This window comes from Dermacentor albipictus, chromosome 2 (genome assembly GCF_038994185.2).
Source record: "Dermacentor albipictus isolate Rhodes 1998 colony chromosome 2, USDA_Dalb.pri_finalv2, whole genome shotgun sequence".
Lineage (NCBI taxonomy): Eukaryota > Metazoa > Arthropoda > Arachnida > Ixodida > Ixodidae > Dermacentor > Dermacentor albipictus.
The window spans coordinates 161,680,455-161,708,424 of record NC_091822.1 but is presented as its reverse complement, the minus strand read 5'-3'; the positions used below and the strand labels follow the sequence as shown (position 1 = coordinate 161,708,424).

General features: G+C 47.8%; 1 protein-coding gene across 1 annotated transcript in view; it reads left to right on the top strand.

Moving 5' to 3' along the window:
* Window positions 1–27,970, top strand: part of LOC139056202 (ribosome assembly protein METTL17, mitochondrial-like) — a 60,182-nt gene that overhangs the window by 27,962 nt on the left and 4,250 nt on the right. The window contains exons 9-14 of the mRNA XM_070534227.1: window positions 1,071–1,178; window positions 7,253–7,321; window positions 13,188–13,232; window positions 17,503–17,595; window positions 18,608–18,671; window positions 20,655–20,778. Coding sequence (XP_070390328.1) covers window positions 1,071–1,178; window positions 7,253–7,321; window positions 13,188–13,232; window positions 17,503–17,595; window positions 18,608–18,671; window positions 20,655–20,778 — 503 coding nt within the window. The remainder of the gene's footprint in view (window positions 1–1,070; window positions 1,179–7,252; window positions 7,322–13,187; window positions 13,233–17,502; window positions 17,596–18,607; window positions 18,672–20,654; window positions 20,779–27,970) is intronic.

The following is a 27,970-nucleotide window of genomic DNA, read 5'->3' as shown; positions in this document are numbered from 1 at the left end:
TGCAAAGTTACTTAGCCTCAAAACTTTCATTGCAGCAGTTACACAGTTGCCGAACTGTATTCCAAGGGTGAGATCGCACAAGCATCGTGCTTTCCAAATGGTCGCTTTGCCTCCTACATCACTGAGCAGACAGTGTTTAATTGGCGTTCCTGCCTCACCTTATTGGCGACTGCTGACAAAAGCACATCGGCAAACCATGGGCATGCAAGTGACCGTTTGTAAAGCGAGGTGCTTGCGCAGTCTCACCCCAGCTTTGTTCACAGTTCGGATGCCGAAATTAGGACGGAACACTGTGCAGTCAGGACAACAGTGTTTTTCTGTGGCTGTAAATGTTGGAGATTCCTCCTAAAACAAGACAGTTGGTCACATCCCCTGTGCCAAGTGTCTGTTAGGGCGATGCCACTGTTATTAGGACAGGTGACAGGCAGTAGTTTGACTCTGCCAGATATGGTGAGTACAGTGCAAGAAGCAACAGGTCAAAATCGCAAAGCTGGTAGTACTACCACAAACTGTCTGCACTTGCTCAAATGCTCCGTCTTCTCGTAGGATTGAAAGAACTTTTTTTTTTAACTAGTTGTTATGATTCACTGACATGATAACTTGCTTACCCACTCACGAACTTGCTCACATACTCATATTCAATAACTCACTCACCTACTGACTGACATGCTTACAGACTCACTCACCTACTCATTAACGTGCTTACTGACTTACCTACATACAAAAGCACACGTGTACGCAAAAATGGCATAAAGGTTCCCATCTCCAAAGAGAAACTGCTTATCCTTCCTGAGTGGTAAAACTGCGACAGAGTGCTTTAACGCAGTAATCACGCATTATTTAACTGTGTGACAAGCTCGGTTGGTTTTTTCCATGACATGCTGAGACTCACTGCTTGGCATTTGTTGCTCACACATCACTTGCTTCTGTTCATGTGCTTGTTTGTAACCATGATTAATAAGAGTTAATAAGGTTGTATGAGCACTACAGAGTAACTTATTTTAATTTCTTTAAAGTTAACGTTTTCGGTCAACATTAGTGTGATCTACTTGTTATTTGTTCTTCCGCAGATTGCCTTTGACCTCGTGGTTAGTGCATTCTCGCTCATGGAGTTACCCAATGCTGTACAAAGGCTCGAAACAGTGGCCAGCCTGTGGGGAAAGACTAACGGCCTACTGGTACGGATCACTGTTGTGTCGCTGCTGTTTGAGTTGTGAGCACCATTATCAATCCCTAGATGTGATCTGTTTTCATAAAAGGTTTTTCCTCGTGCATTTTTGTGTAGAGCAGGTGCCACTGTTACTGATTGCTTTCGTTGGTCAATAGCTCGTGTGTCTCTACGTCGGCATCAGTTTCTAGAGCATCTTTTTATGTTTGCATTGCATGGAACCATTTAGATTGCAGCAAATGTAAATCGAGCCAGGACTTCCATCTGAAGACGTAATGCGCAGCAGTGTTGGCATATTAACTGGGTAGTTTACTATACGCACATGCTATTAATACTTCAGAATGGTGATATGTCTTAAGTGGGGAGCTGGGTCTTCGAAAAAATTAATTGTTCTTTGAGATATATAGTGGTGCAAACTTCTACATATACACTTGAACTTTGTGATAACGAAACGGGATGCAAGAAAATAATAGATATAATAAACTACTATATGCAATTTCCCTTGAAATCCCTACAGAGTCCATGTATTTTAATCCTTGTTTTAAGAAAATAAAATTAGTCTGCCAATAGACATAGCGAGCTAGATTGGTCTCCAAAATAAAGAATACTGACCGTTGCACTCCGAGCATAATGCATTCACTGGGTTCCGAACTCGTTCGGTGCGGCAGTTCAGTGTTCTCATGTCAAATATGCCACACCGCCGCACTACCGGTGGCTGCGCACAGGCAGCATTTCTTATTTTAGTGCACCTCTCTTGCTGCGACACGTAGCTGCTCCGAGATCGCAACCGGAGAGGCCGTGCCTAGGTGCACTGCATATCGATGATGGTGCTTGCTCGTGGCATGCTAAAACCAGTGCCTCCACTTCTCTCTCACACTGCAGTATGCTGCACTGTGCTGACACAGCTAGGTGTGACCTCCAAGATTGCGTGAAACCTGCTTGAGCTGACGCGCTCACGCAAGAGAGCCACGAGGCCATTAAGAATCTGCGGATCGGATAGTTTCACTTGCATTGGCCGAATGCGCCCGTGTTTCTGGTGCCCTGCCAAGCTCTGTTGGACGAATACAGTAGAACCTCATGGATACATTCCCGTTACGTACATTTTTCCAGCGCCAAAATTCGCAGTTGAGAACACAAGAAATGACCCAATAGAGTTACCCTCATATTCTACCAGTTCATGCATTCCAGGAAAGCAAGATTTTTCGGCACCAATGTTCCATACCGTATTTACAAGATTGTAAGTCGACTCGAATGTAAGTCGACCCCCCTCCCCATATCACGTGACAGAAAAAAAAAGAAAAAAAGAAGATAGCATGCCTGAGGGCACATTCGATAATGAAAATTTATTAGTAACTGACATGGTCACTGGACTACTGGTCTTCACTAGTGCTGCCATCGTCATCGTTGCTGCGGTCCCACAGCGCGTCATGGTCCAGCGAAATTTCAGATTTGGCAAACAACCGCACCAGGACATCTTGTGAAACAGCAGCCCACGCTGAATGCATCCAACCACGCGCAGCCGTCAAGGAGGCTCTTTTGACAGGTCCGGTTGGCACAATTTTGCGGTCTTCTGCTGCCAGCCACTTGTTCTCACGATGGAGCAAGGCCTTAAAATTAAGGCGAAGGTCCGGGCTTGTTTCATGACCATGTCGCACTTGACTGGCAGGGACCGATCACGCGTTTCAGCGACCTACATGCACGCTGCAAGCTTAGCCTACAGCTCCGGAAAGCGTCCAGACTTTGGCACGTGGGAAATTTCTCACTTGCCGTCAGCAGGTGAAAATTTCCCTTCGCTGCTATCGCCATTCTCGCTCCACCCGTTCAGAAACATCGAAATTGCGGCCCGCTGCGCAGTGATTTGTTTCTTCGGCGTAAAGGATGGCAGCCCTCTTGAACGCTGCTGTGAACTAATGCCGAATGATTAGTGGGCCTGGAGCACTCATGATGACTGAGGAAGCACATAAGTAACACGTAGTCGGCAGTCAAGTGGAATGAGTCAAACCAATGCCAATGCCTTTCAACAGAGAATGAGAAAACCACGAGCAGTGTCTGCTTTAATATGAACTACCGATATTCCCCGCAAGCGCCACCGTTCTGAGGGTGCCGCCCTAAATGGGAACAGCGGCGCTTCCATCAACTATCGACACCCCCTCATGAGTGTTGCATGCACTGTAAAACTTTCATAAATGCTAAAAAACCCTTCCAAAAAGTGAACAAACACGCGGGATAATGAAAAGATATGGTTAGAATCATAGAGCAAACATAAAATTGTAACTGCGTTGTAGCTCCCGTTGGTCTCTCTTTTTTGGCGGGGCCATGTTTTGGTTTCGATTGTAAGTCGACCCCCCAACTTCAGACTTTCAAATTAAAAAAGAGTGGTCGACTTACAATCGTGTTAATACGGTATGTTGCCAATCTGCAATTGTATGATACCTGTCCTAAACCCCACGTAAACAAGAAAATGTGCAAGGCTCGCACGTTCGAGAACAGGATGTAGCTGCCCATCACAAAAGCTTCACCATAATACTCGCCCGACCATCTCACGTGAAAATGCCAGCGCGCCCTCAATTTTTCATTTCGGTACCAGGAAATCTCCAGTGTCGTCGCACACGGCATTCATAGCTATCACCAGCAATCCTATCGCAATAAGCATCTTTGCCTTTGACAGTGCGTGGTGCCATCGGAAGCGTAGCGCACGCTTTTAACAGGCGATAATCGAAATGTGCTGTCATTCCCTGCTGCAGATGGCGATTCTATACGTTTTCCGGCTGCTTGATCCCATCTGAACAAGAGAAGGCGCCAGGCAAGCGCGATTGAGAACAGTATATAGCCGCCTGTCTCACGTAAAAACGATGGTGCACAGTTTCTTATTCTGGTACCAGCAAATCTCTGCCCGAGTCGTTGCATGGCTCATTCACAGTGTCACCGCCAAACTTATTGTGATAAGCATCTTCACCTATCTGTTTTACAGCGCATGGTGCATAGTGTCTTTGGTAGCACCCTGCATGCACACTTTTAGTGTGCAATAATCCAAATGTGCGGCCATTCTCTTCCGTAGGCAGCGCGAGGTGACCACGTCTTAAAGCGAAAGCTTTACTATGCCAGCCAGCGAGCCATTTTGGCTCATTATGCTGTTTTCAGGCAGCCGTGTGCCTGCATACTATGGCCGACGAACGACCTTGAGCCGTCGTTGCCTAGCAATGCCACAGATGCACTCCAACAGATGGTGTCACCGCTCGCTCCATCAGATGTGCTCCGCTGGGGTAGAGGGAGAGGAGGTGTTGCTTTGAAGGGGGTATATATATATGTGCTTCGCCTCAGTGTATTTAGACCTTACGGAGAGCGCAAAAGAGACGCAACAACGACAGAACGGAGCGAGGAAGAGACAACACGCTCAAGAGACACCAGAAGAACACGCTGCACAAGTCGAGAAGCATCGTAACGAAGATGCGGGGAGAAGAAGTCGTCCCACCTCCTGGAGTGAATCTTGAGCTGCGGAAGAGACTGCTTTGAGTTCTCGAGAGCGTCAGAATGAGACGCTGCATAGACGACGTACCGAGGAAACGGAGGAAGAACGTGCAAGAAAACTCGAGACCACAAGCGTAGTCATGCAGCTCTTGCTTTCGCAATTCAACTATGGTTCACCAGAGCCAAACCACAGGCAATTTTGCTTTGTCAGCATCCGCCGTTGCCCACCTGCTCGATTTTGTTTCAGTTTTCTGTGACCCTCCTAAACCACCACACAATGGGAAAACAAAATGCGTCTTGGGCTGCCTGAGCACCACCTATTCAATGCGCGTTGGCATCTTGTGCCACAACAGTCCATGCGACGCTTCACATTACGTAGCTCTCAACAATAGTTGAATCTGTCAAACCTTTTCTAGTTAGTTGAGATCGTACGTTTTCTCGGTTAGTACTGTTTTTCTCGCAGTTTTTTCCAAAATATGTGAAGAAGGTTCTACTACTTCAACAGGTTTTACAACAATATAGCAAGCCAAGTGGAAAGTGGAAGCGAAAGATCATAACATTGGAACATAAGGGCACATAAGCAATGGCTGTCGTATCGGGTCCTAAAAATCGCGTGTTGCACACGCCGGAGAGTCTTTTCGGCTGCTGTTTTCTTTAATTTTCATTACATAAGGCGCTGTGTAGTGGTTCGGCAGGCCGCGTAGTCTTAGTCTTCTATGCATGTTTAAAGTTGTGCATGCATATACTGCAGTAATGAATATAAGGAAGTAATTGGTATAGCAAAGTAATTTCTTCCCTTTTAACTTCATTATAACAAGGTTCAAGTGTATGTAATGTAATGTGTTTGTTTTGAATATGCAGTCCAATTTTATTTATCTCCCCTGGTTCTAATTTTATGCAAGCTTCCTTTAAATAATTTATTGCATTGGTTTGCAACATATCCGTTCGTGAAGTTTCACTAAACAGAGCACCAATGGCTTCTCTATGAATCAAGGAATAGAGTAACACCAACCTTATTGCTTTGCCTTACCTAGAACAGTTGCGAGGCTTCAAAGTTGGTCACCAGAAAAACACTTTGTTGTGTTTCAAATTCAATACCTCACGACTTCTGTTTAGGTAAGGCAGAGCTATAAGGTCTATCATATTGAATTCCTTGAAAGATACAGAAGCCATTGATACCATAACAAGCGAAATCTAGGGAGCAGATATTTTTCAAATCTTTGCAGAAGATAATTGAAAGTAGCTTGCATAAAATTTGAACTAAAGGCAATAAATGGAAATAGACCTTATATTCGAAATGAGCACACAGCATTACATATATGTACAAGATTTCAGCACTGTACCTCAAAGAATAAAGATTTGAAAAATTTTTGGATGTCTCTCGAATGTAATGCTGAAAAAGTTCTTAAGTCTCTTCAACTATAAGTGGAATTATCACGCCAATACCAAGCTTTCTATCTATTTTTGTCTCCGCTAGCAGCGATTTAAGTAGCAATTACTTGTGGAACAAGGATTACACTCCGACATATTGACATGGAACAAATAGCTTCCCATTGAAAACTTTTGGCACAACACAAGGAAACAACATTAGAATGAGAACGGAGGTTCAATTCCCTGTCACAGCGGCCGCATTCTGATGGTTGCTGAATGCAAAAATGCTCTTGTACTTAGATATTTAGGGGCACACCAAAGAACATCAGGTGGTCAAATTTACATTAAAAACTAGAATGTAGGTAGAGTACTTAAAAAGAAAATTATCAGCAGAGATCAGCTATTCCTCCAGCTCTGTATTTATTTGGTGCTAATGACAGCAGCGGGATCTCACAGTGGACAACAGCACCACCTGGTAAAGAACAACTGGTTCCTTGCAAAGCACACACTCTCATGCTTGCATGCTACAGTATTGCATGTCACCACCTCTGAAGTAGATGCCGAGATGTCACCAATCTCGGCTCCTACCTCATGCAAGTCACCTGGTGCCAAAGTTGATCGATTGGGCAGTGGTTAATGGATTTGTAGAGGCGAAGTCTTACAGGTAATATTTACGATAGAGACCAAATGAAAAAAAAAATAGTATGCCAAAAACATGTGATGCACTTCTTTCTATGCTACCATGTAAAATAGCTTCTTTTTCGAATGATCTTTCATAATGTAAGCAGCGTGTCACCATTGTCTACCTGTACACACTGTAATCGTCTTGTAATGACAGTGGAGATGGCACTGGTTCTGACATTGCTAACACCACAAACACAAGTTTCAGTTTTGTGTCTGCTTGCAGGTGATTTTTATGTTCTTTTTGGTTCATGTTAGAATTTTGTATATACAGTAACTACATGAGCATGAACACACCATTAGCATTAGTCAACATCTGATGATTGGGTCACCCTGTGTACAAAACTTTTGTGGTCTTTGTTTGTAAGTAGGGACAGTTTCTGCTTCTAAATAGCAACTTAGTATCTCTTGCAGTGTTAGTCTGTACTTCTATTTGTAAACCTCAAGTGGTTGAAATACATGATTTCCAGGCATACGAATGTTTTCAGCCTATGCAAGATGCATGGCTGCTGTACTTGTGTAAATCTTCAAGATAGCCATTATGCCCTCTCTTTTTTATGGCAGGTTCTTGTTGAAAATGGGACACAAGCTGGACATAAGGCCGTTGCTGAAGCACGTGACTTCATACTGATGGTTAGTCTTCCTATTGCCTTTCTATTACAGTGAAACCTTGTTAAACCGTAGTTGGCTGGAGCTCGGAAAAAGTTTGTGCTAAACGGCAGTGCCAACCGAAATAGCATGAGATCGACCACTACCTGTCAACAACGTAACTCAGAGAGAGAGTGATGAAAGGGGGAAAAAAAACATGCAGTATTTATTCACTTCGCGCGATAAAAGTGTTATTTTCGTTTGATGCCGCAGCGGCATAGCAGCAACAACAGCAGCCTCAAACTTACTGATGCTAAGAGCCAGCTTTTCAGCAAGCCCCCTCTTCTCGGCAAACACTGGCATGGCAGATTCCTTGTTGGCATTATGAATTCTTGATGCACGCGTGCAGTAGCACTGCAGAAGTCGCGGGGCGCCTTTTTCACTGCAGGGTGCTGTTCTCGTCGCCACGATTACGTTCATGAGGCTGACGTAACGCGCAGCTTCTGCCACTGTCAAGCCTGTATTGGCCGTGCTGTAGCTTTCTGTGTCGTCCTTGTCACTGTCGCTAGCCGACACTTTGGCAACAACAGAGGCAACGATGGCGAAAAGTCGAACCTCGTAGCGGACATCCCTTCGCAGTCGCAGCATTGCTGCCGAGCAACTTCTTTGCATTCCAAATGCCACACACCGTAGTCAACAGCAGATCCCTGTCGCGTGCCAGCTCAGACTTCTTCGTGTCATGTTCGATAGCACGAACAATGTCTAATTTTTCTTCTATGCTGAGCATCCGGAGTCTTTTTCATCCAAGCTTCGGCATGACGCGAGTCCTCGCATGCACAATGCCACAACGCTCTCTGGCACGCCACAGAAATGAAGTTGATGTTGATGTGGCTTTGTGCGCGAACACACAGGGCGCTTGGAGGCCGTTGTTCCGATCTCTGAAGCTTGTTGTTCCACCGGTCTGCCCGACGGAGAAGGCACACCGCCGTGTTTGCGCGACGAAAAGTTGAAACATTACATGTTAGCCGATACATAAGCATTAAGCTGGTATGGTTTATGCGGATACGAAACACATTATGTTCAATGGCCGCTGAGTCGGGGATTTGACTTTACTACATTTAAAACAAAAGTTCTGTTTAAGCGGGTACAGTTTAACGAGGTTTTACTGTATAAGGTGTTATGTGCGAAAGGCGAGAGAAGTGAATTCACATTTTATTTTTCGTGCATTGGGCATTTTTGCATGCGGTGCGTCAGTGGGTGGGGTTGGAGGCATGGGACTGGTGAGGGATGTTCCAGATAATCACATAAAAAGAGAAGTGCTCACGATGGCCATTTTTGTGACAGAAAGGTTGCACTGATCTGGATTGAGCACCGCACATCTTGGATTCAAAACAGGTGCAGAATTGATTTAGCCACACGTGCACACGTCGCATTATGCATTCCATAAAAACCCGGCTGTATCCATTTTGAAAACTGCATTTAATCGAAGGAAGTCCATTTTTATCCATTTTGGCTTGTGTACAGTCAGTTAGGTGGCCCCGAAAGATTTTTGTTAGGGGAAGAGGGTAATTTCAGACGGCAGCAAGAAAAAGCAGGCCACCTTTTTAGTGTGTTCATGCATATGCTGCTGTATAAAGGCGTGATATTTGGTTGTGTTACGAACTTGTACCGCTGCACCACGATTACGGCTTTGTGGTCCCGTAGCGCTCGTCACCCGTTTCGTGACAGAGCGTTGGTAGCGATGACTCCGAGCCTGGCGTCGATAAGAATAACAAAAGGGACTTTATACATTATATACAGGTTATCATACAGGACATGAACGGGTCGGCACTGGGGCCGAGTGCTCACAACAAACGCGACTGTTCTCGCACGACGACGTCCGGCGAAAACGCGTTACACATCTCACCCCAGTCGGGAGCGGCACTCTCTCCCGGTGGGGTCGGCAGATCCTGTTTTCCAGGCGGCGTCTCGCTGCTTTTATAATCCCCGAGGACCATTGTCACTCAAACGGCCCAATACAAAGTCAGCACACGACGGTCGTCCGAGGGGTCCAACCAGCGACCGCGCTGGCCACCCGGTTCAAAGTTCGCGCGCGCGGTGACCTCCAGGCAAGGGAGGTGCGGCGCCGGGCGGTCTGGCACACGCGGACACGTCCAAACACGCTTGCTCGCCGAGGCTTCTCCCGCACGACGGCGCAGCATCTTGTCTTGTGAAGGGAGAATTATGGCGCTCGCAGGATAGATTCCGCATCTTGCAGATTCGGAATCCGGGCTTGTGGTAATGGCACAACAGCATCCCCGCCCTCAGATAAGGCGCCGGGAAGACGAGCTGCCTCCACGTGGCTCGGATGCCAGGCGCGCACGTTCGTCAGGCTCGTCCCAGTTCACGTCCAGTGTCGGGACGCCAGGTAACATCACGTGCCCAGGTCCGACTCGCCAGGACAGGAGCTCTGCTCACCACGTCGTCGCCAAGGCACCTTGACCAGCTCCGCTCGGGTCGTTCCTAAGACCTTGCTTCTCGCCACTGGTCCCGCTTGGTCGTTCTGCAGCTTGCAAAACCGACCGGCAAAAGGCAACACCCAACACGAACAAGTGCCCTCTGTCTCCCGTCAAACACCAGACAAGGCCATAATTCAAATCAACCTAACTAAATTGTTTTCCCCTTTTTTCTCCCGCTGCAACAAGAGGCAGGTGTACGATCTAGCACACAAGGCTTAAACAATCAGTTTTCAAATCATCAACACAACAAAATAGAAACAATTATTAATCAGCAATAATAATTACAAATAGAATGGTCCCCTTGAAATCGCTTTGGACCGAAAACATACTTCTGAGGAAGCAAATGAGGTCATTCATTTTTACCGGCGATATTTTCGCGGAATCCGAAGCTGCTTATATTTGCGACCCTGCTTATCCGTGTAGCGGCGGTACAATAAGCCAGATTCCTTGCCAAATGAAACCCCCTTTTCTTTCACTCCCCGTTTGACGCTCTTCCTCAGATCGGCTAGTGAACAATCTTCTTGTTGTTCGCGAATCCGAGTTTCCCTTTCAACTGCAGCCTGCTCCTGCCAGCTGGCGGAAACCGGAGCGAGTGTGGAGCCCGCGTCGCCTAATTGCGGCGTCGAGTCTATATCGCGGCTAGCACTGCACGCGTCACTCCCACTCACTTCCAGGACCCGCTCGTCTAGGCCAGCCTCCGAGCTCTGCCTCTCCCGTGACTGCTCGCCACTCGAGTTACCGTGATCGGTCCGTGTGCCGCACCGCCTTTCGCTCACCGACGCTAAGTCAAGTTCCCTCAACAGCGGGCGCGCTTTGGATCGCGTGGGGGCCATGTACGCCACGTCGGCAAAGAATGATTTGCCCTGATCCCTCAGCAGCTGCTCCGAGCTATTTGAGAAGAGGTAGGAAAATTGCTCCGGGAGGGCGGCTGACACAGCGGCTTCGGTGTTAAGTTTTCCAAACTCTCCTTCAATGATAACCGTTGCGATCGGTAAACAGACACTCTCCTTCTCGGCCACTTGCCGTATCCTAACGCACTCTCCCGTAAAATCACTCGAGGAGACGAAAGACGGGTGAACAACGTCCATAGTTGCTGCAGAGTCCCGCAGTGCTCGGCACTTCTTGCCGTTTACCTTAATTTCCTGCACATAGGGCTCCAATAGACGTATGTTTTTGTGAGTTTCCTGTATCGTTGCAAAAGCAATTCTCTCTGGGCAGCTTGCAGCGATGTGCCCTTGCTTTTTGCAATTGTAGCAGGTTAACGGTCTCCGTTTTTCAAAAGAACGCGTCATTTCGTTTCGCTGTTTCGGACCATCGTCATCATTCTGAGATGCATTCTGTCCATCCCTTACAGTTTCTTTGGGAAGGGACTCGTCGTCCCGAAACTCGCGACGCGTGATTTCATTCCGTTCGTCGGGCTTCCCGTAAAACCCATCTCTTCTATCTGCTTTTTCTGTGCGCACTGCCTTGCTGTGCAAGCTGCGGCGGGTGTAATACTCTTCCGCTAACTCTGCTGCCTTGTTTAGCTTAACCTCCTTTAGCCTATCTTGCAGCCAGAGCCGGACATCCTCATCAATGTAACGGTAGAACTGCTCCAACGCGATGCATTCGACAATTTTGTCGCGGTCGTCGTAAACCTCTTCGCCCTTCAGCCATTCCACCAAGTCGGCTTTTAGACGAAACGCGAAGTCAACATTCGACTCCTTACCCTTTTTTGCATACCGGAACCTCTGCCGGAAAGCTTCGGGCGACAATTTGTACTTCCGCAGTAGCGCTTCCTTCACATCACTGTAGCTCTCAAACGCCTCTTTCGATAAGCAAGTTATTACGTCTGATGCCTCCCCAGGAAGCAACGCTAACAGATTCTGTGCCCAAAGGGATCGCTCAATGCTATTCCGTTCACACACGTGCTCAAATTTCACGAGGTATTTGGCCATATCCTCTCCGACGACAAAGGGTGGAAGTTGATCGCGTATTCTTGGAACGTTAGAAGTGAGACTAGGCGCTGGCGAGCTATTTCGGGTCTCCAACTCTTTCATTTTAAGCTCGTGCTCACGTCGCTCCCTCTCTGCCTGCAACTCCCGATGTTCCTTTTCTCTCCTTTCCTCCCTTTCCTCTTCGCGACGTTCATTGATACCCGCCAAGGCCTCTGCGGCTTCCTCAGCCGTTACGTCCCCAGTCCTCATGACCTCAAGGATCGCATTCTTTCTTTTGGTTGAGCCCAACTCAATGCCCAACTCCTCACAAATTTCGAGAAGTTCCTTCACCTTGTACTTCTCCATTGTTCACACTGTCCTCCTGCTGTTTACCCTTTTTGAATATACCTGCCGTACGCTACTATAACACTACTAGTAAGACATATGCAAGTATATCACACACTGCCCTGTTTACCCCCTCAGCATCCCCTGGTTTTCAAAACACTCTTACTAGGCTTGAAACACACAAGGTTATCACAATGCAACACCAAATCCTTCCCTAAGCTACTATAACCTGTGTCAGAGAAAGTCTGGTGTTTGAGGTAAACTTCAGGCACTCACCGCGCCGAGGTAGCTGATGCCGGTCAATCCCGTAGCTGCCATCCAGTGTTACGGACTCCCAACCGGTGCCACCAGTGTTACGACATCCAACCGGTGCCACCAGTTTTACGAACTTGTACCGCTGTACCACGATTACGGCTTTGTGGTCCCGTAGCGCTCGTCACCCGTTTCGTGACAGAGCGTTGGTAGCGATGACTCCGAGCCTGGCGTCGATGAGAATAACAAAAGGGACTTTATACATTATATACAGGTTATCATACAGGACATGAACGGGTCGGCACTGGGGCCGAGTGCTCACAACAAACGCGACTGTTCTCGCACGACGACGTCCGGCGAAAACGCGTTACACATCTCACCCCAGTTGGGAGCGGCACTCTCTCCCGGTGGGGTCGGCAGATCCTGTTTTCCAGGCGGCGTCTCGCTGCTTTTATAATCCCCGAGGACCATTGTCACTCAAACGGCCCAATACAAAGTCAGCACACGACGGTCGTCCGAGGGGTCCAACCAGCGACCGCGCTGGCCACCCGGTTCAAAGTTCGCGCGCGCGGTGACCTCCAGGCAAGGGAGGTGCGGCGCCGGGCGGTCTGGCACACGCGGACACGTCCAAACACGCTTGCTCGCCGAGGCTTCTCCCGCACGACGGCGCAGCATCTTGTCTTGTGAAGGGAGAATTATGGCGCTCGCAGGATAGATTCCGCATCTTGCAGATTCGGAATCCGGGCTTGTGGTAATGGCACAACAGTTGGGATGCTCAAGGCATAGTCATCTGTCTATGCTGAAGTAGTTTGTTTATTGGGTTCAGAATAGTTCTTGGGGTTCCTTTTAATGAGTTCTTTTAAGTGTACATGCTAACACTTGGCATGTTGTTTTCTTCAGATCAGCAAGGATGGCGGTCAAGAACCTGCTCAAGTCTTGGCTCCTGTAAGTAACAGGCAGTTGGAAAGTTTGCTTTGGCCTTTGTACATGTTTTTCGTTTTCTGAGTCTCACCAGACATCAGTGAGAAGCTGTAATTACTGTACCAGTAAAAAGACTGCGAAGAGAACTATCACAGTTCAGAACTAGCAGCTGTTTAATTTCGGGGTAATACTGTAGAATGTCTTTAATAAGATCTTGTTACATACAATTTCCTGGTGCCATTGTTCGTGCTCGAACATAAATAATGACCCAGTAGAGTTATTCTTATATTTTACTGGTTCATATGTTCCCGGAAAACACAATCTTTCCACACCAACGTTGAGTACATTGCCAAACTGTAGTTGCATGCTACATTTTCAGGCTGCTAGATCCAGAGTAAACAAGAAAATACGTGAGGCGCACGCCATCAAGAACAGTAGCCACCTGCCACAGCTACACTTCTCGTGTGATAACATTGACACACATTCACGTTCTTTATCTGGCACTAGCAAATCACTTCCCAAATTGTTGTATGAACAGTCACAGCTATTGCCGGGAACCATATCGTGATAAGCATCTTAGCCTATCTATTTCACAGTGCGTGGTGCCATTGGAGGCATACTGCACACTTTTAATAGGCAATAACTCAAATGCGCCACTCTTTCCTGCTGCAGATTGCGATCATATGATACGTTTTCTGGCCGCTAGACCCCATGTAAACAAGAAAAGGCGTGAGGTGCAAATGGTTGAGAAATGTAGCGGCCCACCACATCCATTTCTCCACAATATTCACCTACCTGTCTCCCATGAAAATGCTGGCGTGCACTCAGTTTTTTATTCGCGTACCAGCAAATCTCCTCCCTGGTCGTCGCATGGCGCATTCATTGTTATTGCCGCCGAACCTATTACTGTAAGCACCTTCATCTATCTGTTTTGCAGGGTGTAGGGCGTTGTGATCTTGGAAGTGTGCTGCACGCTTTTAGTAGGAAGTGATAAACCAAATGCATCTCCGTTCCCTGCTGTATGCAGCATGTTGGGAGCATACCATTTTGCTCCAGTGGCATCCGGTGTTGCCCACCCAGCTCGATCTCATTTCAGTGTTTCCCGTTGGCATCTTATAGCATCATACAATAGGAAAAGAAAAAAAAGGTCATGGGCTGCTGTAGCCCTACTTGCTTGATGTGTGTCAGCGGCTTGTGCCTTGTGCCACAATGAATGCACAACACTTTACATTACGAAGAGTTGGTACAGTTGAGTGTCAAATAGTTTACAGTGGAACCCCGATTATATGACTGACTTTCTCAGTGCTGTGAAGAAGCGTCGTAAAATGCAGGCGTCTTAAAATGCAAACATAATTTATGCCTATAAAAATACTGCTTATTTCGCGTGACGGATTTACGAGAAACTTCAATGTAACCTATTACTCTGCAGGGCTTGGAAGCCCAAATTACCAAAAAATTTAATGCGATAAGAATTAATGCTGCAGTACAGGTACCTATCATGCTTTATTCAAACGAACTTTTACGGCACTCCACTGTCCACTGCAACAATTCCCACCAGCCGGCACGAACTTCAAAAAAAGTCGGTAAGTTTCTTTTGGACCTTGTTTGATCCATGAACCAAGAGCTTTCGCTCGAGTTGGGCATTGTCAAAGACGAGGTCCTCTGCGGCGTCGCGTGAAGTGACGAAGTTTCGGATGCTGTCTATGTGCCGTAGCACCTTAGCGAATGTGGTAGGCACAGGCACGGCATCTGTGGCATTGTCGTTGTCCTCGTCTGATGTCGCAGTGGTGTCGGCACTAGGCAAAGCCTCCTCGATGGCGTCATCCAGCGACACCTTGCCGCAGATCGCAACGTTGTCGTCGGCCTCCACGTACTCGGTGAAGGTCGTGGTGAGGTTTAAACCCTCAAAATCGGCGGCGGTGAAGCCTGCATCGGCCTTGAGTGGCATCGAGGTTGTTGCGTCCCCAGCAGAGGAGGCAGTCTCTCGCTTAAAGCCACAGTGCTTGAACGAGTTAGCGATTGTGCTTCATGACACTGCGTTCCACGAACTGGCAATAAAATGCATGGCGTCGAGCACAGTGATCTTTTTTTTTCTGACTCACTGCACTCCGTAGCCGCCAGCCGACGCTGCAGTAACCGCTTCCAGTACCCTTGCTCGACACACTTAATGATGCCAGCATCGAGCGGCTGCAGCTGGCTTGTGCAGTTAGATGAAAAAAAAAAAGAACAATCTTTATGTTCCTCAGGCTGGACGTGTCGGGTGGTTGGCATAGTGCATTGTCCACAAAAAGCAGTATTTTCCTTGCCTTAGCCCCCATTTTGTTATCCAGCTGCTGCAGAAAATTGCTGAAGAGCGAAGATGTCACCCACGCCTTCTTGTTGAAGTTGTAGCTGCATGACAGCGTCTTCAAATTCTTAAAGCACCGTGGCTTTGCAAGCTTTCCAACAATGAGCACGGGCAGCCTCTCGGAACCGTCCTTGTTAGCACAGAATAGTGCTGTCGCACGCGCTTTACTACGCTTGCCACCATGACAGATTTCACCTTTAAACGCAAGGGTTTGCTCGGGCTGCATATGGTAAAAAATACCGCTCTCATCAGCGTGGAAAACGTCGCAGGGCTTGTATGCAGCAATCATCTCCGGCAGCGACTCCATCCATTCGTTCACCATCGAAATGTCCATAAAAGTGCTTTCTCCGGAGGAGCCGCTGTAGACAATCCTGTTTCGATTTTTAAAGCGCCCACCCGTTCGATGCCTGAAAGTCATCGATGCCCAGACACAGTGCCACAAGGTCTGCCTTTTCTTTTAGAATCGCGCTGTCAATGTTGATCGCAGAGCTCCGTGCTTGATGCAGCCACTTGACGAGAACTTTTTCTAACTTCTCATGCTGTCCTTTTGGTGCTTTCCGCTTGAGCCCGAACATGTTGGCATTCTTCAAAAGCACTGCTTTGTTTGCCAGGATTGTCTTAAGCGAAGATTCGGGTATCTCAAGGTCCCAGGCAATGCTGGCTTTCGTGGCTCCGTGCCGCTTTTCAGCTTTCTCGATAATATGCAGCTCATCGCCGAGCGACAGAGCTGTCCACTTTTGGGAACATCATGCGTCGTGTTGCTCCACACAACTCGGAACCTCCGCTGAACGCTGGTTGCTAGGATTATGACGAAGAACACATGCGATAAACCTCGGCCTCCCCACGCTACCTTCTCGGCAATATTCTGCTGGGAAACTGGAAGGAGAGAAACGCTTCCCCAATACCACAAGAGGCGACACCGCCGAGAAGAGTGGGAGGAAGTGGTTGTGGAGAAGAAAAGGCACTATTTCAGCTCAGTGGGCATCTGGGCGACTGCTGGTGGGGAGGAGAGAAACACTTCCCCAACACGACGAGAGGCAACGCCATCCAGAAGAGAGGGAGAAAGGGATTGCGGAGAAGAAAAGGCGCTATTTCAGCACAGCGAGCTGGTGTGGGAGAGAGAAACGAACGATGAGACGAGGCAGGGAAGAAAGCTGTGCCGGAGCGAACCAGTCGAGCGGTGTCAAGCACTCTGCATGCGGAGAGACGGAACGAGGAAAGAGATCCGCGGCATTTTTCTTTCGTCTGCCGTTTCATCTCGCGCTTTGCGATGGTGGTCGTATAACGTGGGTCAGGCATAAAATTGCATCGGATAACCAGGGTTATTAATGCATTGCTTTCATGGGGACTTCGCCGAGACTGCGCTTATCCATCTTAAAACCCAAGTCATCGCAAAACCATGGGGCGTATAACCGGTGTTCCACTGTAGTTACTTTCGATTTCACATTTTCCCGGTTAGTATGTTTTTTTTCTTGTGTTTTTGTTTTTCTGGGAACGTATGATCGAGGTTTGACTGTATTCAGCGAAATTTTTGCACCGGTATCACCATAGATGTCTTCATTGAAACTTCACGAGGAAAAGCCTGCGTTGACATAGAGTAGTCATGTAAAGTGGGACAGGGAGAGATAGCAGTTTCTTTTTTTTATTGGAGCCACGCTTAGTTCATGTCATCAGTGGTCATGAAGGAACTGGTTTGGCCTGTTGAGCTGGAAGTCGACACTGCTCTGTATTTTGTACTTATGCTAGTATGCACCACAAGGTGCATTCTTCCATCCATCTACTATCTAGCTGTCTTCTGTACGTGTGTCTTTGTACTTGTCCATCTTTATATCTATATATGCCTGTCTCTCTGCCTACCTCTAGTATCTAATTGTGTGTTTGTATATCTATCTCTGTATGTCTTCTGTGTAATGCTTACTCTGTTTCTTTTGTCCATGGGATGTTCAGTGTCCTCATGACCTTGACTGCCCAAGGGAGACGCAGGCACTTGGCATTCCCTGCACTTTTGAAGCACGCTACGAGGAACCTTTCCTTACACAGGTTTGTCACATATTGATCATTTCCAGCAGTTGCCAGTTGCTAACTTCGAAACTATCACTCAGTGAAATGTAAGATCCTTTGATCTTATACACATGATACCAGAGGCATTGCTCATCCCTAAGGCATTGCCTCCGCCCTTGTATTGGTGTTTACTTCATGAGAGGATACCATATAGGCTGAAGACCTTGTGAAAGCTTAGCCTTGTGGAAACAGCACCAGACTGGACTTGCAAATGTGGCCTTCCTTATATTTTGGAGACTGCAACTTTGAACTTCAGCCCTCCAGATGACAACAGCACAACCAGAGTTCAGTTTTGGACTGTAACGTTAAAGTTTTGAAGAACAAAGTTGCGCATTCAAAAAAGACAACCACAGGAAAAGGCGACGGAAAGAGTGCTCTTTCCGTCTCCGTGGAGACGGGCAGGAGCTGGGCAGGTCATGTGATGCATAGTGTCGATAACTGGTGGATCATTGAAGTTACAGAATAGGTGCCAAGGGAAAGGAAGTGCAGTTGAAAATGGCAGAAAGTTAGGTGGAGTGATGAAACTAGGAAATTTGCATGTGCAAGTTGTAGTCAACTAGCACAAGACAAGTATAATTTGTGATTGCTGGGAGAAGCCTTCGTCCCGCAGTGGACATAAAGAATAGGCTGCTGCTGATGATGATCATGCAGTGCTACATAGAAATACAGGTCCCTACAGTCATCCAAGGGCAAGGACAAATAAAGGAGAGGGCTTACCATTGTGTGCTGCTAATCCATTTGTGACCCTTCTATTCAGCCTGTGTTGCACAAAGGAGGGTTAGAGACAGACCGTGGGAAAGACCTCTTTTTCCGGAAGCTTGTAGCCTGTTCTCAATTTCTTGCTGGCTGAAACAACCTGTATCCTTTCATGCAATGCTCAAAGCTTGTCATATGTGGCATCGGCACACCTTCTTTGTTTTTAAAAAAATTATTGCTCGTGGTTTAGCTCAGTGATCTGGTTCTTTGTCTGTTCTTGTTTTCACACCTTTAGAAAAAGCACCCAGCTGCTTCCAGGTATTCTTACGTGGTGCTGCAGAGACCCGGAGAAATTGCCAGTGAGTCCTCTTTTTATTTTATATTTTTTGCAAATTGTGCCAAGTTCGTTTATATACAGTCAAATCTCAATGATATGATCACTGTTACGATCGGGGTGCAACTACTTTTTAAAACTGTCCCTGCCAACATGCATGAGTTACAACGAATTCTTTTTCGGGAACGCAAACGCTTCACCAAACCATAGGGATGACACAAATTATGTAGCTGCCACGAGACCTGTGCATATGGAAAGCGCTCGCTGCGGTGTGCGGAGCGCGGTGGCAACGTACATGAAGGAATGAGTGTGAAGTTTGAACCTTTCCATAAGTGTCAACTGTACAACACTGAGAAAATGAAGGTCCAGAAAGCTGTCAAGGACTCATTTGACTGAAAGTGATACAGCAAAACCTCGTTACTACAAGCACCACATTAACAAACTTTTCAGAAATTCCCTGCTGAATTCTTATAGTTTCAATGTAAAAATATTTCAGTACTACAAACTTCAGATTATTGAACTATTCAGGATAATAATTGTTATTCAGTTTCCTTTTAATGTTAACAACACCACAGTACTATGAAATAATATTCAGAAATCTGGGGATTCTTAGATTTCCGTGTATCCTTCACGGCAGCCGACACGGCAGGCTAGCAAATGACAAGGCGCAGAGAGCGGGCGTCGTGGAGCATGGGTTCGGAAACCTGACCGGCGCCCAAGAATAAAAGGCACGCGGGCAAGCATAGGCGACGACACATAAGGTGTTGCGAGTGCATGCTCCGCCCAGAAAAGTATCGCCTAGCAGAGTAGGCGCGTCTACTTCTTTCACCCTTATTTCAACGCACACCTCTCTCTTTAGCACTTCTTTCTGCGGCTGTACTAGCTACAGGCAGGGTGAAATGTAACCTCTGTACTTGCGGGGATGCCACACAGTCACACTTTGCACTTTGATGTAGTTCAGGTGTCTGCCTCAAGCAAGACAGTTGCAGTGGCCACGGCAAAAATGTGAAGAACAAACAAAAAGCACGAAACATTGCACTTTGTAGCCATGGAGCTACCTTTTTATCGGTAGTTTTCTCGGTGTCAGCGTCTGTTTTGCACGTTACTCTTATTATACGGTGCTTCCGTGGTGCGTGGTGGCGGAATCTATGGAAAGTAGCAGCAGTGGGTGCCGAGAGCCAACAGCAACGTTTTCATAGATAGCTCATATGGTGACAACTTATGAACTGATGTGTTGATGGGCACAATGGTTAATTTTGGGGCTTTCACTATAACAGTCTTTCAGAATAACGAGCAGTTTACTGCGGTCCATAGAAGTTCATTATACCGAGATTTTACTGTAACTATAAATAAACAAGACTATTTGGTGCTGTGATTGTGGCCCTCTTACGGACTGTGCGAATTTCTGGTGACCCCAAATGTTCTCCAATATACTGAGAAATTTGTTTTGTCGAGATGTTACTGTACTAATGTATGTTTCTGGTGGCCTTTGTACGTGTTGATCAAACCATACTTGACAGCATCAAGTTCTGAGAATTCCTCTGCAATGCCAGTTAGCTTTACTTAGGTAAATTACTTGAACTGTGAAATAACAGAAAACGATATAGACGTCACACAGCAATCACAATTCTTTTGAAAAAGCAAATGTTTTTGAATATTGTGTGCACTCTTGCACATTGCTTATCTGTAGAATCTGCAGAAAGTCAGTAGGAACAGAATTGTGTGTATTCATTTATTATCATAGTACAGCGCGTGCCCTTTCGTATGACACGATTTGTAGATGGGGGAAAAAAATATGTACGAATTCGAGGCTTCATGTAAACTTTGCCTCCAGATGCAACTTTGTGGCACCTCGCAGTGCTCTGCTGTGAAGCTGCACTTGCAGGCAAAGGTTGCGTATTTCTTTTTAATGCCCAGAAATGCATGGTATAGTGTTTACAATGCAGAAATTATGTACCAATGCTGCTTTCAATACAAGAACGGAATTCCCCTTGGCACCTTCTTGCAGAGGCGAGAGAGTGGGCTCGCGTGATCCGGCCAGTGCTCCGTCGTAGCCGGCATGCAGTCTGTCGGGTTTGCTGCAAGGATGCGCAGTTGAGGGAGTTTGTGTTCACTCGGAAAAAGCACGGCAGGTAGGTTTGATATGCTCTTCTGTCTGTTATTAATAGGCAGATAACAGGTTAATTTTGTCGTGAGTTGTTGGCTGTTGATGAGGGTGGTGAAAATATTGTAACTTGATTTGGTTGTTGATGCCTCTCGTATTTTTCTTTTATTACATAGCAATTATATGGAGGCTCAAGGAATATTCACGTCGTTTGCTGTCGGCGTACTGTCTCGCGATTGACCACGCAGGTGTGGCGACAAAAGCAATGAAGCAAAGTCAATGCACCATACACACGCATACTGCTCAATTAGATTAGTGATGAAGTGAGGCCAGTGTTCTGTTTTCCACTGCTGGCATGGGACGCTGGCTCCATGCACACTATGAACACAGTTGCATTGTGCTGAGCTGCTGTGTGCATGCACTGGTCTGCGCAGAATGGAGAGTAAATATGAAGCTAAGATTATTTAAAGCTTTACTTGGTACTGACTAATGGTGATAGTTTTTAGTGCGTCATTGAGGTGCGATGCCTGCAATGCCACTGATGGTGTTCCTAATTGCCCCATCATTGCAAGCTAGTAGCTGCCAGGATGCTGTTACTTCTGCCAAACACTAGTTGCCTTGCATGCTGTGTTCTACCAACGTGTCAGTAGACTCCCTTTAAGACAAACTCGAACAGACTATGAAAATTTGTTCATCTTATCAGAAGTTCATTTTATCAGAAGCATAATTGCCAACAAGACCACGTGCATCCAAATGTCTGAGGACACCACGGCCACCCGAAGGGAATGGATGTGCCGTCGGCGCGCTCCGGATCCCGAAATCTACCCGAAGAGAACCTACGTGTCGTTGGCGTGTACTACGGAAGGGTCCAGCGTGAGCTTTGCCCATCGCCTCCTGCCCGGGCCTCCCGAGCCGCCGTGCGCTGTCTGTGCCAGTCACCAAGAAATACGAATGAATCCCTTCCGTTTGCACTGCTGCTGACCGCTAAACCTATATGCGAACCTTTTTTGGACCGTATCGATGTCGGAAAGTCTTCTCCTGGCCAGCTGCCGCATTGGGTCTTTCCTCACTAGAGGCTAGGCCTATCACTGGTAGCGCACCCGCCCCAACAGCCACGGAGGTGCAATCGCAGGGTGAAGACCTCGACCCGACAACGTTCAGACCCAGTGAGTGGACCACGATACTCCGCGTGTACAAGGGACGCAAACCAAGCCCGGAAACACTGGTTGTGCCTCCTCATGCAGCCCCTCTTCGAGCTAAGTCTACCGCGACTGCCATCGGTGCTCCGGCCAACGCTGCCCCCGCAGCCTTCAAGCCGACATACCGCGCTCAACAACAACAGGTGCGCGTGACGCACGCAATCGTACTGCGAAGTAAGCAACTTGCTTCACTCCCTCCCAGCACTATAAGGGTAGTTTTCCGACCAAGAGGAGGCCTTGCCTTGAACGGAGCCACGGCACAGCCACTCATGCGAGCTCTGAAAGTCACCACCGCTGCCCGGGACCTAGGAGAGTTTCACCTCCGGATCCACCTCACGAGTCAACGGCCCTTCACCTCCTCCAACTCCAGGAAGTGGTCCTTCAAGAGACCACTTACCCCGTCGCTGCCTACATAGCGCCACCGCCTACCGCTGCACATGGAGTCATCTCGCAAGCCTACTGGGCGGAAACGCCAGAAGAGATGCTACAGGACCTTCAGACTCGCAACCCGGAAGCTCATATCATCGCAGCCCGCAGAATGGGGACCCTTTCCATATTGATCCCATTTGCGCATGGCCCAGTCCCTCACACCATACGCTACATGAGTGTAGTGTATGTGTATAGATGCACGACGTACGAGGGAAGTCCAGATGCATGCACAAACTGTCGTCGAATGGGCCACAGATACGACGTGTGCCCCCACCCCAAGAGTGGTCTCTGCCCGTGTTGCGGGGACAAGCATGAGCCGCAAGATCTTCCCTCCTGCATCCCGATCTGCATTCTCTCTGGGGGGCAGCACCTCATGAGCACCGGCTCGTGTAAGGCTAGAAATGCCACCACCAAACGACGCGTCCCACCGCCCCGGAAGACAAAGTGCACCCCTAACAAGAACTTTCCCCTGCTTAGCACGACCCTCCCGTCTACCTCTACATGGGCTTCCAAGGTTGCCAAGACGAATATCATGACCTCCCAGGACTCGGACGTGAAGGCTCTGCGGGATGAGGTAAGGCAGCTTAAGGCAGCCCTCTCTACCTCCACCCCTGCTCTGCCCCCATACCACCACCCTCATCTTTTTCATCCACCCTGCCTGACCAACCTCCTCAGAAAAACAGGAGGCCTGATGAGAGCCCAGCCCAACCTATAGACCTGGGTGCCAAATTTCAGGACCTCGCCCAAAACCTAGAAACCAACTTCACAGAACGCATTACTGCACAGGTCACTGCACAGTGCCAGACTATGATTGAAGCTTCCATTACCGGTATAATGGATAGGGTCATATCTAGCATCATGGCAAAGGTTGAGGAGTGTTTAGCTAACTTTATTCCTGGACTGTCAATGGCCTCTCCCCATGCAGTCCCACCTTCTGCATTCGTCATTCGTCCCACCACCCTTCAGCATGGCTCCTCCGAGGCACTATAATTCCTTACAAATTATTCAATGGAATTGCAGGAGCTTTCCGCGAAAGCGTGACCCTCTGCAGCAGATTATCGTCAATTGTTTGTCCCCACCAGACATTATCGCTATCCAGGATGACAGTGTTTGCAGGCAACTGCCAGGATTTGCTGTTATTCCCTCTGACTCCACTGATCTTTCTCGGGTGGTTACATACGTCTGTAACACCTTGCATTACACGGAGCCCGACATTACCTCCCCTATTGCTCACACCTTCATCGAAATGTTACCCCCCACCCCTGCACAACCTCTCCTGTTCATTCTTAACTGCTATATTCTCCCATGACAATCTATTCACCTACTCTCTCCACTCCTCAAATCCGTAACCCAACTGGCTGGATCAAACCCCCTACTGGTTGCTGGCGACTTAAATGGACTGGGGTTATGACTGGGACAGAGGCACAGTTTTATACAATGAAACGCTATTGCATCACCTGACCATCTTTAATGATTTTAGCCTACATACATGGGTTTTTAACAGTGTAACTGCCGATACTAGCCCAGACCTCACGCTTGGTAGAAACTTGGCTCACCTGCAGTGGGAAGGAACGCAAGCCACGCTAGGCAGCGACCACCACCTAATTCGCATTGCAGTAAACTATCGGCGACCTCAGCGCAAATTTACCACTAGGCGCACTAATTGGGACCAGCTCCGTAAATTTAGGCAAGCGCAGCCGGCACAAGCTCCCTTCGACCTAGACGCCTGGACTACTCAGTTTCAGAAAGACATTCACCAAGATATCCAAACGCTCAATACTACGCCAGACACCCCCGTTATCAACAGTATGCTCGCCCACCTTCTTGAAGCTCAAGCCAACATAACCTGAAGGGGGAGAACTTAAAAGCACAACAGGAAACTAAAACTCACTCACCCAGCTTCAATCCCAAATAGAACACCATAGTGCCACTCTTTGCAAAGCTAACTGGGCCCAGGTTGGTGACGGCCTTCGAGGCAATCTCTCCACAACCCGCGCTTGGCACCTGTTATGCCGCATGCTCGATCCCACACAATCTAAAACTCAAACACGTCTTAGCATTCGCTGCCTCACTCATAACCATTGGCATGACGTCGACACCTTCTTCACGCAGGTGAAATGCACCTATATCACCTCAGGTCCTCCTTGCAAACATCCCGAGTACACGGGCTCACCCCAACCACAGCTTGACGCTCCTATTACAGAATCTGAATTTTGCGCAGCCCTATTGAAATTGCACAATACCACACTCGAGGAAGATCAAATTAGGAATGCTGCCATCCTAAATCTTGATGTTGTCTCCATATCTCACCTATTACTTTAACAAGTGCTGGGAGGCAGGTACCCTCCCTGCCTCCTGGAAGCATGGAAAAATCATATTCATCCCAAAACCCAACAAGCCCATCCCCTTCGAGAACATCCACCCCATTTCTATTACATCCTGTCTCAACAAGGCCTTTGAGCACATAATCCTTGCCCGACTGACAATTTACATGGAAGAAAATCACCTTTTCCCCCACAGCATGGTGGGCTTTCGTGTGCATCTATCTGCCAGGATGCCCTACCTAAATTACACTCGATGTGCTTAATGATACCATCCTCCATCTTACTAAAGCTATCCTGGCGGTTGACTTTATTAAGGCATTTCACAGAATTTGACATGCTGCCATCTTACGGGAACTGCAAGCACTACAGGTAGGCCCTAAAACCTGCAACTACATTTGCGCCTTCCTCTTTGGACGCACTGCCTCCTTGCACATTGATCAGCTCAGCGCACCCCCTTGTAGACTCGGCGAGTTTGGAGCCCCTCAAGGCGCGGTCCTCTCCCCCCTTCTATTTAACGTTGCTCTCATCCCCTTAGCCCAGAAGCTCAATCTCATCCCACACCTCAAACATACGCTGTATGCTGATGATATTACCACACAGACCACTCATGGCTCTGACGAGGAAATTGAGGAAACTACATTTAGCAGCCGACACCATCTCCGCTCGTGTATCATCTATCGGACTTGAGTGTTCCCGCTCTAAGTCTGCGCTCCTGTTAATTAGACCAGAATCTGCCACTAACTCACCCATCCAAATTACTTTACAAGGATCCCCTATCCCCATCACTCCCACCCTGCACATCCTTGGCCTCTACCTACAGGATTCTGGATGCAATGACCATACCCTTAAAACACTCAAGGCCTCCACGCAATCAGTGTTGCAGCTTCTGTGTCGCATATCTTCCCTGCACAGGGGTTTAGAAGAAGCAGACAACATGAAAGTTGTACATGCTTTTACGCTTAGCCGCATTCTCTACGCCACTCCATATCTCAAGCTGAACTGCACGGAAACCGAGCGCATGAACGCCATGATCTGCCTTGCAACTAAGGCAGCCCTAAACCTACCCCGCAGTACTAGCACAGGCAAACTCCTTGCAATAGGCATGCATAACACGCTTCCTGAACTAGTTGAGGTGCACCTTCAGACGCAGTACTTAAGACTTGCAGTGAGTACCACTGGCCGCCATATCCTCGCCTTCCTTTGCATTCAGTCAACCCTTATAGCCATTCTTCGACACATTCACACACCCCTTGTAGTGAAACCCCTTCCTCGAAACGTCCATCCCCAGTTTCACATCTCTCGCCGCTTAGCTTGCGCAAATGCCCTCCACAAGTAGTACGGACAAGTCGAGAAAGCCATTTGGGTAGACGCCGCATGTACAACACATAAAGCTGTGGCAGTTGCTTACAACCCAACCCTGCTCTGACCCCTTACTGACTTTCCTCAGGCTCTACACCTGAGGAAGCAGAGGAAACCGCCATTGCCTTAGCCCTTTCCCTTTCGGATGCTGAATACATCTTTAGCGATTCAAAGACTGCTTTGTCCAACTTTTCCAGAGGCAGGATTCACACCCCTGCCTGGAACTTGTTAAACACCCCCACCCAGAATTTACCACGCAGGGTAGAGCTCCGGTAGGTGCCAGCTCACTCTAGGAACCCCGGAAACGAGGTGCTGATAAATTGGCCCGAGATTTAATTTGCCGGGCTCAGGACAGCCTCGATCCAGGTTTCTTGAGGGAGTGGGGGCACAGCTTTGCGGAGCTCACGCAAGTGCCCCGTTTGGACCGTTGGACTTGCCCTCCTCCCACCCCTCCATGACCCACTCCCAGCAGATCCTCTGGAGACGCCTCCAAACCCACTCTCTCTGATCCCCTCAGCTGCTATCCCACTACTGTGGTGTCTCCCCTACATGCTCCCTATGCCGCGACCTTCATGCCACACTCTCCCACATCCTTTTTGGCTGCCCTGCTGATCCTCCCCCACAGGGACAGCCTGCCATCTCAAGGTGGGAGGACTGGGAGCTCCTGATCTCGTCTATGGACCCGACATCGCAGCTTACTGTGGTGGCTCGGGCTGCTGATGTCATGAACAAAAGTAACATGAACGTCTCGACGTGGTGTGGGACCGTGCAGTGGTTTAGGGATCCAGAGGAGTTGAAAATCACTTTGCTACGAATATAGTTTTTCTGTCTGTCTGTCTGTCTGTCTGTCTGTCTGTCTGTCTGTCTGTCTGTCTGTCTGTCTGTCTGTCTGTGTCTAGCCGCGTTTACATGAATACGGTAGAAGCGTATCGTATCATCTTGCCGTATCGCATTCCGCTGATGCACCTCCGTTTATATGTATGCGCATCTCACTGGCTGGCAAGCTAGCGCCGTCTGGTGAAACATTTGAAAATGAGCCCCCTGCTTCCGGTAAGCAGGCTTCCGCTGCCATACGGCCGCGCCGCTGGTTGGTTGGCCGGTTGTAATCCCGCAGCGAATGCTTTCCCATAATTCCTGATGCGATACGCTTCTGTTTACATGCGCCGCTGAAATGCGCATTCTCCATCTCAAACTACCCTTGTTTGGCGTATTGGATGCGATACGCCTTCCTAGCGAATTACCTCGTTTACATGAGATGCGATACGCTTGAAAGTTGATACGATACGCTTCTGTCGTATTCATGTAAACGCCGCTTCTGTCTGTCTGTCTGTCTGTCTGTCTGTCTGTCTGTCTGTCTGTCTGTCTGTCTGTCTGTCTGTCTGTCTGTCTGTCTGTCTGTCTGTCTGTCTGTCTGTCTGTCTGTCTGTCTGTCTGTCTGTCTGTCTGTCTGTCTGTCTGTCTGTCTGTCTGTCTGTCCAAATATCTTCCTTAAATACGGTAAATGAAGTAGACTTAAGGGGAGGGGAGGAATGACACAAAAAACATTTATTTAGCTTAACTTAACCATTTCAGTACCGAGCTTTCTGTCCAAAAATAATATAAAGATACCAATTCTTTATTTGCCTACATAACTCTGTACATTTTGAAACAACCAAAAGACATCCTTAGAAGCACTTTATTTGTAAGATACATGCAAAATATTTTTTTGAAAGTATGCAGGGAGGATTGGTTTCACTGCACTACACAGCAGAGAGTCTCCGATTTTCTGTAGGCCTTGTTGCAAAAAATGTCTCCTTCGAAATTTAAAAAAAACGCTACTGTGACAAGCGGGGCTTGTGCTTATGGCAACGTACGTCAGATCCGTAAATTGTTGACTTGGTGCGGTACATTTCAAAGCACGGAATAGTGC